This window comes from Salmo salar, chromosome ssa23 (assembly GCF_905237065.1).
Source record: "Salmo salar chromosome ssa23, Ssal_v3.1, whole genome shotgun sequence".
Classification (NCBI taxonomy): domain Eukaryota; kingdom Metazoa; phylum Chordata; class Actinopteri; order Salmoniformes; family Salmonidae; genus Salmo; species Salmo salar.
In genome coordinates this window covers 29,040,860-29,054,349 of record NC_059464.1, presented here as the reverse complement: position 1 = coordinate 29,054,349, position 13,490 = coordinate 29,040,860, and the positions used below count along the sequence as shown (strand labels likewise).

At 42.9% G+C, this 13,490-nt stretch overlaps 1 protein-coding gene across 2 annotated transcripts in view; it reads left to right on the top strand.

Annotated features, from left to right (window-relative positions):
• LOC106584350 (glypican-5) overlaps positions 1–13,227 on the top strand; it is a 156,084-nt gene extending 142,857 nt beyond the window's left edge. For both annotated transcript variants that reach the window (XM_014169564.2, XM_014169563.2), the window contains one exon: positions 8,499–13,227. In XM_014169564.2, coding sequence (XP_014025039.2) covers positions 8,499–8,701 — 203 coding nt within the window. In that variant the 3' untranslated portion in view covers positions 8,702–13,227. The remainder of the gene's footprint in view (positions 1–8,498) is intronic.
• Positions 13,228–13,490: the final 263 nt, after the last annotated feature.

The following is a 13,490-nucleotide window of genomic DNA, read 5'->3' as shown; positions in this document are numbered from 1 at the left end:
ATTACCAATAACGGGAGGTTAGCATGTTTTGGGGGGTATGATCTTTGTGCCTCTAACTTTCTCACTCATCATTATTCATGATTAATTCATGATTATCCATTATAATGGTAGCATCCACATTAATGTGGAAGTGTTAAACATATTCTATTGTTATTTACAATAAAAGTGACTTCAAAATGACACAAAACATTATTCACCTTTCTTATTGGGCAAAATAAATCTGAAACACATCCAAACCAAATTGCAAATGCATCCAACAAGTTTGTAGAGTCACAAGCTTGATGTAGTCATTGTGTGCTAGGAATACGGGACCAAATACTAAAATTTTTACTACTACACTACAGGTTAATTAGTCCAAATATTTATGACTTCTTCAAATGGGAGGACTAACTATATAAAGTGCATTCATTTCTAAACGGTAATACAGATACTATATGAAAATATCCTAAAATAAAAGGTGAAATTCTGTACCGTCATCTCATGAAACATTTAATCTCAAATCCAAACAGAACATTTATTTTTTAGCTTAACTGTCCAAATAAATACGGAGGGGAGTTAATGACAGTGTGGACGGCCATCCGACCAAAAGCAGTAGGCATATGCAAATGTTTATCTAATTACTATGTATGTATGTGTGTTCTTGCTTACTATACATACACACACAGGAGCTTGTGTGTCTGTGAATCTGTGTTTAATTCATCCTATGAGGCCATCAGCTGTTAGTGACGTCAGGTTTATGTTGTTACTTGCCATTACATTTCACTACATACCGCTATCATTCCCCCTCCTGTCTCAGTGATTTACTCATCACAGCTTGTTATTGATTCATAGCTAAGCCTCCCCAGCTCTCTGGGGTGAAAAACCCACAGAATGGATGAAACCCAGTTAAGTCAAATCAAATGAAACTTTATTTCTCACATGTGCAGAATACAACAAGTGTAGACCACTGTGAAATGCTTACTTACAAGACCTTATATACACTGCTCAAAAAAATAAAGGGAACACTAAAATAACACATCCTAGATCTGAATGAATGAAATAATCTTATTAAATACTTTTATCTTTACATAGTTGAATGTGCTGACAACAAAATCACACAAAAATAATCAATGGAAATCCAATTTATCAACCCATGGAGGTCTGGATTTGGAGTCACACTCAAAATTAAAGTGGAAAACCACACTACAGGCTGATCCAACTTTGATGTAATGTCCTTAAAACAAGTCAAAATGAGGCGCAGTAGTGTGTGTGGCCTCCACGTGCCTGTATGACCTCCCTACAACGCCTGGGCATGCTCCTGATGAGGTGGCGGATGGTCTCCTGAGGGATCTCCTCCCAGACCTGGACTAAAGCATCCGCCAACTCCTGGACAGTCTGTGGTGCAACGTGGCGTTGGTGGATGGAGCGAGACATGATGTCCCAGATGTGCTCAATTGGATTCAGGTCTGGGGAACAGGCGGGCCAGTCCATAGCATCAATGCCTTCCTCTTGCAGGAACTGCTGACACACTCCAGCCACATGAGGTCTAGCATTGCCTTGCATTAGGAGGAACCCAGGGCCAACCGCACCAGCATATGGTCTCACAAGGGGTCTGAGGATCTCATCTCGGTACCTAATGGCAGTCAGGCTACCTCTGGCGAGCACATGGAGGGCTGTGCGGCCCCCCAAAGAAATGCCACCCCACACCATGACTGACCCACCGCCAAACCGGTCATGCTGGAGGATGTTGCAGGCAGCAGAACATTCTCCACGGCATCTCCAGACTGTCACGTCTGTCACATGTGCTCAGTGTGAACCTGCTTTCATCTGTGAAGAGCACAGGGCGCCAATCTTGGTGTTCTCTGGCAAATGCCAAACGTCCTGCACGGTGTTGGGCTGTAAGCACAACCCCCACCTGTGGACGTCGGGCCCTCATACCACCCTCATGGAGTCTGTTTCTGACCATTTGAGCAGACACATGTACATTTGTGGCCTGCTGGAGGTCATTTTGCAGGGCTCTGGCAGTGCTCCTCCTGCTCCTCCTTGCACAAAGGCGGAGGTAGCGGTCCAGCTGCTGGGTTGTTGCCCTCCTACGGCCTCCTCCACGTCTCCTGATGTACTGGCCTGTCTCCTGGTAGCGCCTCCATGCTCTGGACACTACGCTGACAGACACAGCAAACCTTCTTGCCACAGCTCGCATTGATGTGCCATCCTGGATGAGCTGCACTACCTGAGCCACTTGTGTGAGTTGTAGACTCCGTCTCATGCTACCACTAGAGTGAAAGCACCGCCAGCATTCAAAAGTGACCAAAACATCAGCCAGGAAGCATAGGAACTGAGAAGTGGTCTGTGGTTACCACCTGCAGAACCACTCCTTTATTGGGGGTGTCTTGCTAATTGCCTATAATTTCCACCTGTTGTCTATTCCATTTGCACAACAGCATGTGAAATTTATTGTCAATCAGTGTTGCTTCCTAAGTGGACAGTTTGATTTCACAGAAGTGTGATTGACTTGGAGTTACATTGTGTTTTTTAAGACTTCCCTTTATTTTTTTGAGCAGTATATTATATATTAAATATTTACCAAATAAAGTAAAAAATAATAAAAAGTAACACAATAAAATAACAATAATGAGGCTATATACAGGAGGTACCGTTACCGAGTCAATGTGCGTGGGTACAGGTTACAGTTGAAGTCGGACGTTTACATACACCTAGCCAAATACATTTAAACTCAGTTTTTCACAATTCCTGACATTTAATCCTCGTAAAAATTCCCTGTCTTAGGTCATTTAGGATCACCACTTTAGTTTAAGAATGTGAAATATCAGAGTAATAGTAGAGAAAATTAATTATTTCAACTTTATTTCTTTCATCACATTCCCAGTGGGTCAGAAGTTTGCATACACTTAATTAGTATTTGGTAGCATTGCCTTTAAATTGTTTAACTTGGGTCAAACGTTTCAGGTAGCCTTCCACAAGCTTCCCACAATAAGTTGGGCGAATTTTGGCCCATACCTACTGACAGAGCTTGTGTAACTGAGTCAGGTTTGTAGGCCTCCTTGCTCACACACACTTTTTTAGTTCTGCCCACACATTTTCTATGGGATTGAGGTCAGGGCTTTGTGATGGCCACTCCAATATCTTGACTTTGTTGTCCTTAAGCCATTTTGCCACAACTTTGGAAGTATGCTTGGGGTCACTGTCCATTTGGAAGACCCGTTTGCGACCAAGCTTTAACTTCCTGACTGATGTATTGAGATGTTGCTTCAATATATCCACATAATTTTCCATCCTCATGATGACATCTATTTTGTGAAGTGCACCAGTCCCTCCTGCAGCAAAGCACCCCCACAACATGATGCTGCCACCCCCGTGCTTCACGGTTGGGATGGTGTTCTTCGGCTTCCAAAAAGTACGATCTTTGTACCCATGTGCAGTTACAACCAGTAGTCTAGCTTTTTTATGGCGGGTTTTGGAGCAGTGGCTTCTTCCTTGCTGAGCGGCATTTCAGGTTATGTCGATATAGGACTCGTTTTACTGTGGATATAGATACTTTTGTACCTGTTTCCTCCAGCATCTTCACAAGGTCCTTTTCTGTTGTTCTGGGATTGATTTGCACTTTTCGCACCAAAGTACGTTCATCTCTAGGAGACAAAACACGCCTTCTTCATCATTTGAATTATTTGGAGGTGTACCTGTGGATGTATAAACACCATGGGATACCGGCTGCGTGATCCCATGGTATTTATACTTGCGTACTATTGTTTGTACAGATGAACGTGGTACCTTCAGGCGTTTGGAAATTGCTCCCAAGGATGATCCAAACTTGTGGAAGTCTACAATTTTTTTTCTGAGGTCTTGGCTGATTTCTTTTGATTTTCCCATGATGTCAAGCAAAGAGGCACTGAGTTTGAAGATAGGCCTTGAAATACATCCACAGGTACACCTCCAAATGACTCAAATGATGTCAATTAGCCTATCAGAAGCTTCTAAAGCCATCACATCATTTTCTGGAATTTTCCAAGCTGTTTAAAGGCAGTCAACTTACTGTATGTAAACTTCTGACCCACTGGAATTGTGATAACGTGAATTATAAGGGAAATAATCTGTCTGTAAACAATTGTTGGAAAAATTACTTGTGACATGCACAAAGTAGATGTCCTAACCGACTTGCCAAAACTATAGTTTGTTAACAAGAAATGTGTGGAGTGGTTGAAAAACGGGTTTTAATGACTCCAACCTAAGTGTATGTAAACTTCCGACTTCAACTGTAGGTGTGAAGTGACTGCATAGATAATAAACAGCGAGTAGCAGCAGTGTACAAAACATGTGGAGGGGGGGAGGGTGTCAATGTAAATAGTCCGGTGGCCATTTGATTAATTGTTCAGCAGTCTTATGGCTTTGGGGTAGAAGCTGTTAAGGAGCCGTTTGGTCCTAGACATTCTGGTACTGCTTGCTGTGCGATAGCAGAGGAAACAGTATATGACTTGGGTGACTGGAGTCTGACAATTTTATGGGCTTTCCTCTGACACCGTCTATTATATAGGTCCTGGATGGCAGGAAGCTTGGCCCCAGTGATGTACTGAGCCATATGCATTACCCTCTGTAGCGCCTTATGGTCAGCTGCCGAGCAGTTGCCATACCAGGCAGTGATGCAACCGGTCAGGATGCTCTCGATGGTGCAGCTGTAAATCTTTGAGGATCTGGGGACCCATGCAAAATCTTTTCAGTCTCTTGAAGGGAAAAAGGTGTTGTCATGCTTCATGACTGTCTTGGTGTGTGATAGTTCGTTGGTGATGTGGACACCAAGGAACGTGAAACTCTCGACCCGCTCCTTTGTCTTGCTCACATTGTTGACCTGGCACCACACTGCCAGGTGTCTGACCTCCTCCCTATAGGCTGTCTCATTGTTGTCGGTTATCAGGCCAACCACTGTTGTGTCGTCAGCACACTTAATGATGCTGTTGGAGTCGTGTTTGGCCATGCAGTTGTGGATGAACAGGGAGTACAGGAGGGGACTAAGTACACACCTCTGAGGGGCCCCAGTGTTGAGGTCCAGCGTGGCAGACGTGTTGTTGCCTACCCTTACCACTTGGGGGCGGCCCGTCAGGAAGTCCAGGATCCAGTTGCAGAGGGAGGTGTTTAGTCCCAGGGTCCTTAGCATAGTGATGAGCTTCGTGGGCACTATGGTGTTAAACGCTGAGCTGTAGTCAATGAACAGCATTCTCACATAGATGTTCATTTTGTCCAGGTGGGAAAGGGTAGTGTGGAGTGCGATTGAGATTGCGTCATCTGTGGATCCGTTGGGGCGGTATGCGAATTGGAGTGGGTCTAGGGTATCCGGAGGATACTGTTGATGTGAGCTATGACCAGCCTTTCAAAGCACTTCATGGCTACCGAGGTGAGTGCTACGGGGCGGTAATCATTTAGGCAGGTTACCTTCGCTTTCTTGGGCACAGGGACTATGGTGGTCTGCTTGAAATATGTAGGTATTGCAGACTCGGTCAGGGAGAGGTTGAACATGTCAGTGAAGACACTTGCCAGTTGGTCCGCACATGCTTTGAGTACACGTCCTGGTAATCCGTCTGGCCCTGTGGCTTTGTGAATGTTTACCTGCTTATTAAAGGTCTTGCTCAAATCGGCTACCGAGAGCGTTCTCATGCATGCTTCAGTGTTGCTTGCCTCGAAGCGAGCATAAAAGGCTGGCTTCCGGGTTAAGCGGCATTGTGTCTTGAAGCAGTGTTGCTCGGCTGGGTTGTGTTTCAGAGGACGTACGACTCTTGATCTCCTCTCAAGAGTCCGCACAGGAGTTTCAGTGATGGGACAAGACTATAACTACCAGTTGGATACCACAAAATTTGGGAGAAAATAAATAAATAAATAAGCAACAACATGGCTTCTGGTTGAGATATGTACTTACGGTCACTGTGGGGACGACATCGTAGATGCACTTATTGATAAAGCCGATGACTGAGGTGGTATACTCCTCAATGCCCTTGGATAAATCCCGGAACATATTCCAGTCTGTGCTAGCAAAACAGTCCTGTAGCATACAGTGAGGGAAAAAAGTATTTGATACCCTGCTGATTTTGTACATTTGCCCACTGACAAAGAAATGATAAGTCTATAATTTTAATGGTAGGTTTATTTGAACAGTGAGAGACAGAATAACAACAACAAAAATCCAGAAAAACGCATGTAAAAAATATTATAAATTGATTTGCATTTTAATGAGGGAAATAAGTATTTGACTCCTCTGCAAAACATGACTTAGTACTTGGTGGGAAAACCCTTGTTGGCAATCACAGAGGTCAGACGTTTCTTGTAGTTTGCCACCAGGTTTGCACACATCTCAGGAGGGATTTTGTCCCACTTCTCTTTGCAGATCTTCTCCAAGTCATTAAGGTTTCGAGGCTGACGTTTGGCAACTCGAACCTTCAGCTCCCTCCACAGATTTTCTATGGGATTAAGGTCTGGAGACTGGCTAGGCCACTCCAGGACCTTAATGTGCTTCTTCTTGAGCCACTCCTTTGTTGCCTTGGCCGTGGGTTTTGGGTCATTGTCATGCTGGAATACCCATCCATGACTCATTTTCAATGCCCTGGCTGAGGGAAGGAGGTTCTCACCCAAGATTTGACGGTACATGGCCCCGTCCATCGTCCCTTTGATGCGGTGAAGTTGTCCTGTCCCCTTAGCAGAAAAACACCCCCAAAGCATAATGTTTCCACCTCCATGTTTGACGGTGGGAATGGTGTTCTTGTCGTCATATGCAACATTCCTCCTCCTCCAAACACGGTGAGTTGAGTTGATACCAGAGTTCCATTTTGGTCTCATCTGACCACAACACTTTCACCCAGTCGCCCTCTGAATCATTCAGATGTTCATTGGCAAACTTCAGACGGGCATGTATATGTGCTTTCTTGAGCAGGGGGACCTTGCGGGCGCTGCAGAATTTCAGTCCTTCACGGCGTAGTGTGTTACCAATTGTTTTCTTGGTGACTATGGTCCCAGCTGCCTTGAGATCATTGACAAGAACCTCCCGTGTAGTTCTGGGCTGATTCCTCACCGTTCTCATGATAATTGCAACTCCACGAGGTGAGATCTTGCATGGAGCCCCAGGCCGAGGGAGATTGACAGTTCTTTTGTGTTTCTTCCATTTGCGAATAATCGCACCAACTGTTGTCACCTTCTTACCAAGCTGCTTGGCGATGGTCTTGTAGCTCTTTAGTCTTGGCCATGGTGGAGAGTTTGGAATCTGATTGATTGATTGCTTCTGTGGACAGGTGTCTTTTATACAGGTAACAAACTGAGATTAGGAGCACTCCCTTTAAGAGTGTGCTCCTAATCTCAGCTCGTTACCTGTATAAAAGACACTGGGAGCCAGAAATCTTTCTGATTGAGAGGGGATCAAATACTTATTTCCCTCATTAAAATGCAAATCAATTGATAACATTTTTGACATGCGTTTTTCTGGATTTTTGTTGTTGTTATTCTGTCTCTCACTGTTCAAATAAACCTACCATTAAAATTATAGACTGATCATTTCTTTGTCAGTGGGCAAACGTACAAAATCAGCAGGGGATCAAATACTTTTTTCCCTCACTGTAGCATCCGCGTCATCTGACTACTTCCATATTGAGCGAGTCACTGGTACTTCCTGCTTTAGTTTTTGCTTGTAAGAAGGAATCAGGAGGATAGAATTATGGTCAGATTTGCCAAATGGAGGGCGGGGGAGAGCTTTGTATGCATCTCTCTGTGTGGAGTAAAGGTGGTCTAGAGTTTTTTTTCCTTTGGTTGCACATGTGACATGCTGGTAGAAATGTTATTCTGTGACAGAGTTGTTTTCACGTATTTACTGTATACATTCGTGTTTTGTGTGTGTTACCTGTCAGTAGCAGTGGAGGCTCCTCAGAGGTGGAAGGGGAGGACCATCCTCCTCAGTGAATTTCATACAAATAAAAATGGGAAAACATTGAAAATGTACCCTTTCTAGATAAAACTATACTAAATATATCTGTCTGTCCATGTGTCATTGTCTGTCATCTCAAATTTCTCTCTCGACCTGTGTGCACTTATGTTGTAAACTTTCTTTCATAGGCTAGGTTGTAGCAACCTCATGATGGGTATAGGGAAATTTGAGTATCATGTAGTACCCTAAACCTATCGACGTTACATTGAACTGGGTGAATGGAATATGAATGACAGTCATCCAAAACGCTCTAATAGAAATAAGGCCATGCTCATGAAAAAAAACATATATCTTCCTCCCTCATCATAAACGGCACTGACCGCCAGTGGTCAGTAGCAAGTGCAAGGTTTTGTAGATCTCCTGGAACAGAGCTGTGTGTTTGTGTATGTGTGTTTGCGCACCAAAGGCTGTGTGTGTCTGTCTTTGTGTTTTAGGATACCTCACTCCCTCTGTCTTTATCTCTACATCTTCTCGTTCTTTCCCTCTCTACCTCTTTGTCTTGACAGCAGCAGCTCTATCTGGTTTCTCTCTCTGTCTCCCTCTGCAGATGAGAGAGTGGACGTGGCCAGCACTCATGTTCCTTTTGGGAAGAGCCCAGCAGTCAGGGAGCCCCCATGGCACGTCCCCACTGCCCAACCCCCACCACAGGTAGCTGTGAGAGCTGCGGGTCACACCCCAACACCCCACCCAGCTATCACCATCACCCTCATCCTCCTGTCTGCCCTGGCGTTACCATGGCACCCACTCTGAAACCCCCTCCGCTAACCACCCCGACTCAGCACACATGAGAGGTGGGGAGCATTCACAAGAAGGAAAAGCAGGAAGAGGAGGATGAGAAAAAGGACAAGAGGAGGAGCTCGCCAGCGAACCTGTTGCTTTCCCTCAGCTGCTCCCTGTTTGTTAGTGGGAGCCGGGCTGCATGGCTGTGTTTGTGCGATGTAGGATGTGTCTAATAAAATCTCTCTCTATCTCTCTCTCCCTTGCTGCCTTCTCCACTGCTGCCTTCTCCAATGCTTTTTCCTCACTGCCTCCTCCTCTCTGGTTCTCTGGACTGCCTGGTCTGTTGACCATCAGATGTGGCCAGCTACACATCCCACTGCTCTCTAGTAGGGACAACCATGGTTCTGGTGGTTCTCCTGTGGTCCTTAGATTTAGGAACAGTAAAGTTCACAAACAGTGCTGAACTGAAGAATGTAATCAGGCCCTAAACAGACATCATTTCTCCTCACCTCTCTACACGCAAAGTCAACCGTCATGTTCTCTGGGGTCTCTCCATTTGTTACTTAGTTTGCATTTGATTACGCCACCTGTTAATAGTCACCGAGCATACTATACATGTTTATATGGACCCATGTGGGACTTAGATTGTGTATTCATGTGTGTGTATTTGTTTGTGTGTGTTTAATTACCTATATTTACGTCTACATGTACAGTGTCGTGAAAAAGTTTTTGCCCTTTTCTGATTTTCTCTATTTTTGCATATTTTTGATACTGAACGTTATCTGATCTTCAACCAAAACCTAATGTTAGATATGGGAACCTGAGTTTACAAATAACAAAAAAATGTATACTTATTTTATTTATTTATTTAACAAAGTTATGCAACACCCAATTTCCCTGTGTGAAAGGTAATTGCCCCCTTACACTCAATAACTGGTTCTGCCACCTTTAGCTGCAATGACTGCAACCAGATTCTTCCTGTAGTTGTTGATCAGTCTCTCACATCGCTGTGGAAGAATGTTAGCCCACTATTGCATGCAGATGTCACGACTGACTTGGACTAGTGTAGAGGCGGAATCAGATGCAGGAGACAGAGGTGCTGGAGGTGAGTGTCTTTTAATAAATCGACACACACAAAAGGCCGTAAGGCACAGGGCGCTACATACAGTCTGCCTGGGAAAAACACATGCCCATAAAACACGAAAAATATTATCACACGGCACAAAAAGCAAGGGGCGCAGCCCGGTAAATCTTCTGACAAAACTGTCAGTGAAAATGTACAAATCACGTCCCACCGTCCTGAGTGGACAATAAAAAATCCCGCACAAAACCCCAACTGAAAACACACACTAAATAAGCCCCCACTAATGACAGACACAAAACAGGTGCGGAACAGACAGACAAAACCAAAAGACACAGAAACAACGATCGGTGGCAGCTAATAGGCCGGCGACGACGACCGCCGAGCGCCGCCCAACCGAGGAGGGGCGCCACTTTCGTTGGATCCTGTGACAGTAGAACTGCTTTAACGCAGCGACATTTGTGAGTTTTCAAGCATGAACTGCTCGGTTCAAGTCCTGCCACAACATCTCAATAGGGATTAGCTCTGGACCTTGACTAGGCCATTCCAAAACTTAACATTTGTTGCATTTTAATCATTTTCATGTAGACTTGATTGTGTGTTTTGGATCATTGTCTTACTGAATGACCCAGCTGCACTTCAGCTTCAGCTCGCAGATGGATAGCCTAACATTCTCCTGTAGAATTCTCTGATACAGAGCAGAATTCATGGTTCCGTCTATTAAGGCAAGTCGTCCAGGTCCTGAGGCAGCAAAGCATCCCCAAACCATCACACTACCACCACCATGCTTGACAGTTGGTATGAGGTTCTAAGTGTGGAATGCAGTATTTGGTTTTTGCCAGGCATAACAGGACCCATGTCGTCCAAAAAGTTGACTCAAGTAAAAAGCACCTGGAAGCACCTGGATGAATATCAAGACTCTTGGAAGAATGTTCTATGGATAGATGATTTAAAAGTATAACTTTTTGGATGACATGGTTCCCATTATGCCTGGCAAAAACCAAATACTGCATTCCACAGTTAGAACCTCATTCCCATGGTCAAGCATAGAGGTGGTAGTGGGATGGTTTGGGGATGACGTGCCTTACTTTTTCACATAGGGGCATTGGGTGTTGCATAACTTTGTTTATGAAATAAATGAAATAAGTATGTAATTGTTGTGTTATTTGTTCACTCAGGTTCCCTTGATCTAATATTACGTTTTAGTTGAAGATTTGATAACATTCATTATAAAAAATATGCAAAAGTAGAGACAAATAGAAAGGGGAAAAATACTTTTTCACGGCACTGTATGTTTCTTTACCTATCATTTTAAAACTTGTAATAATGGCTTGTACAGTACTAGAACTGACCTATTAGACAAATGTAAATACACATATTTATGAAAATATACAGTTTGTACTGTATACGGATAGGATGACAAGGGCTTAATTGGAGTTGTTGCTGTGGAAATATAAACTTCAGCATATAATCTTGCCCGTGTATTTTGATTGGCCCAAGCCCGAAAATATGTTCCCACACACTGACATCCTAGTTTACCTGCATCCATTGCATCGAGATCACCTCTATAATTAGGGCAAGTGTATACATGTATGTATTTGAAGTCGCACACAATGCTTATTCATTTATGTTACATTTTTTATTACAGAAGTTGCTCACTTTAAAGGGATGCTGCAAACACCTCCACCCTGCATGAAATTTCAGGTTTACCGATAAGCAAGTGTGTTTAACCTAGCCTAGTAAGGAAATAATAGCTGCATAAACAAATTGCCTACAACTCAATAAAGACCCCACATGAAAAAATACAACAGTTCACTAAAGAATACTACACTATAGAATTCTATATTAAACTGTATTATACTGTAGAATACTATACTACACACTAGATATTATCACGTTAGCCGATGTGATGTGTATTGCGATTTTTAAAATTCTCACGATTCTATATGTATTGCAATTCGATACTGTGATTTTATTGCAATTCGATGTTCCAAACATACTGCTTACCATATATCTGCTGCAGATGGACAAGAGAGAGCCATGAGAAAATGAGTTTCATCAGTCATGGAAATAAAAGTGCTGAATACAAATTGGCTCCCTATTTAAAAAGAAGATGGAGAACAAGTTATGAAGGAAACACACTGGAGTTTTGGTGCAGATACAGCCAACTAGTGCATAAATAATACTGCAATATTGTGAAAACGATACTATATACATCGTCAAAAATAATATCCCGATATGTAACAGTATCGATTTTGTTCCCCATCACTACTACACACTGTAGTATCCCTCGATTATGTGTAGTACTTACTATAGAATGTTGTAGTACACTGTAAAATACTAAAGTAAATACTACAGTATCCACAAAAAAAAACACTGTGGTAAATACTACATTAATGTCCGCAAAAACACCACCCCTTTTTAAACTATAGTAAATACTACAGTATCTTATTTGCATATACCCTGCCCATTCCCCTCCCCCATATCGCAATTTTTGCCACCCATAAATGAGAAACCTACATTCCATTTATAGACCATACAGTATATTGTGTTCCCTACAGGTAATTGCTCTTTTAGTATTTCTCCAGTATGTTTCCTGAAGGAGAAAGCCTCCACTTCTATGTTAAAGATAATTAAACAAAAACACTATAGTAAATACTACAGTAATGTCCGCAAAAACACTACAGTAAATACTACAGTATAGTACAGTCCGCAAAAAACTACATTAATTACTACAGTTCTTTTACTATACTATAGTTTACTGTAAATACTACAGTAAATACTACAGTGAATACTACAATAAAGTCTGCAAAAACACTACAGTGAATACTATAGTATTTATACCATCGTATACTTAAGCAATAAGTATACTTATGGTATATGACCAATATACCATGGCTAAGGGCCGATATCGCGGTACCTAGATACTGCCTGTAGCCGTGGTATATTGGCCATATACCACAAACCCCTGAGGTGCCTTATTGCTATTATAAACTGGTTACCAACGTAATTAGAGCAGTAAAATTAAATGTTTTGTCATACCCGTGCTCGGCTCTCAGCCAATCAGCATTCAGGGCTCGAACCACCCAGTTTATAATATAGTATTTTTTTAGGTGCAACCCCATGAACTCCATGTCTATCCATGTGGCTTTGAGCTGTTACTGGGAGACAGATTGTCCAATATTCTGCTATACTGGACAGCCATGAACCCTGTGGCTCCCCTGTTGTTCTGAATGCCAGGTCCAGTGGTACATAATGTACCTCATCACTTCTTCTACACTGCTTCTATACTCCTTTCAATGTCAATGATATGATGTGATCTTGCTTTGCAACCCCTTTAAAATGCTGTAAATGTTCAGAGCCATGTGAGTGGCGACAGGACTGATATACTAGACTGGCCCTTTATCTTAAACGGATGGAGCCTTTGTCTGTAGACTCGCATGGACATTTAATAAACATATAACAGTCAACCTGACCATGATGTGCCAGTCTCTCTTTGCTCTCTTTGACTGAGATCGTGTGAGATTGCATGAAAGACTCTGATTTGTTTTCCTCACACTGATCAACGTGTTTGTCAAGGTACTTAGCCAAGCTGTTCCTGAGATAGTGTGGTGGTGAGTAAGCACATGTTTAATTTCCGTTATAGTCATGCCTAGCCAAACCGTCAATCTGTGAACAATATCATTATTTTCCCACCAACTATGACAGTGTTTAATTTCCTCCAGTCCAGTACACCCA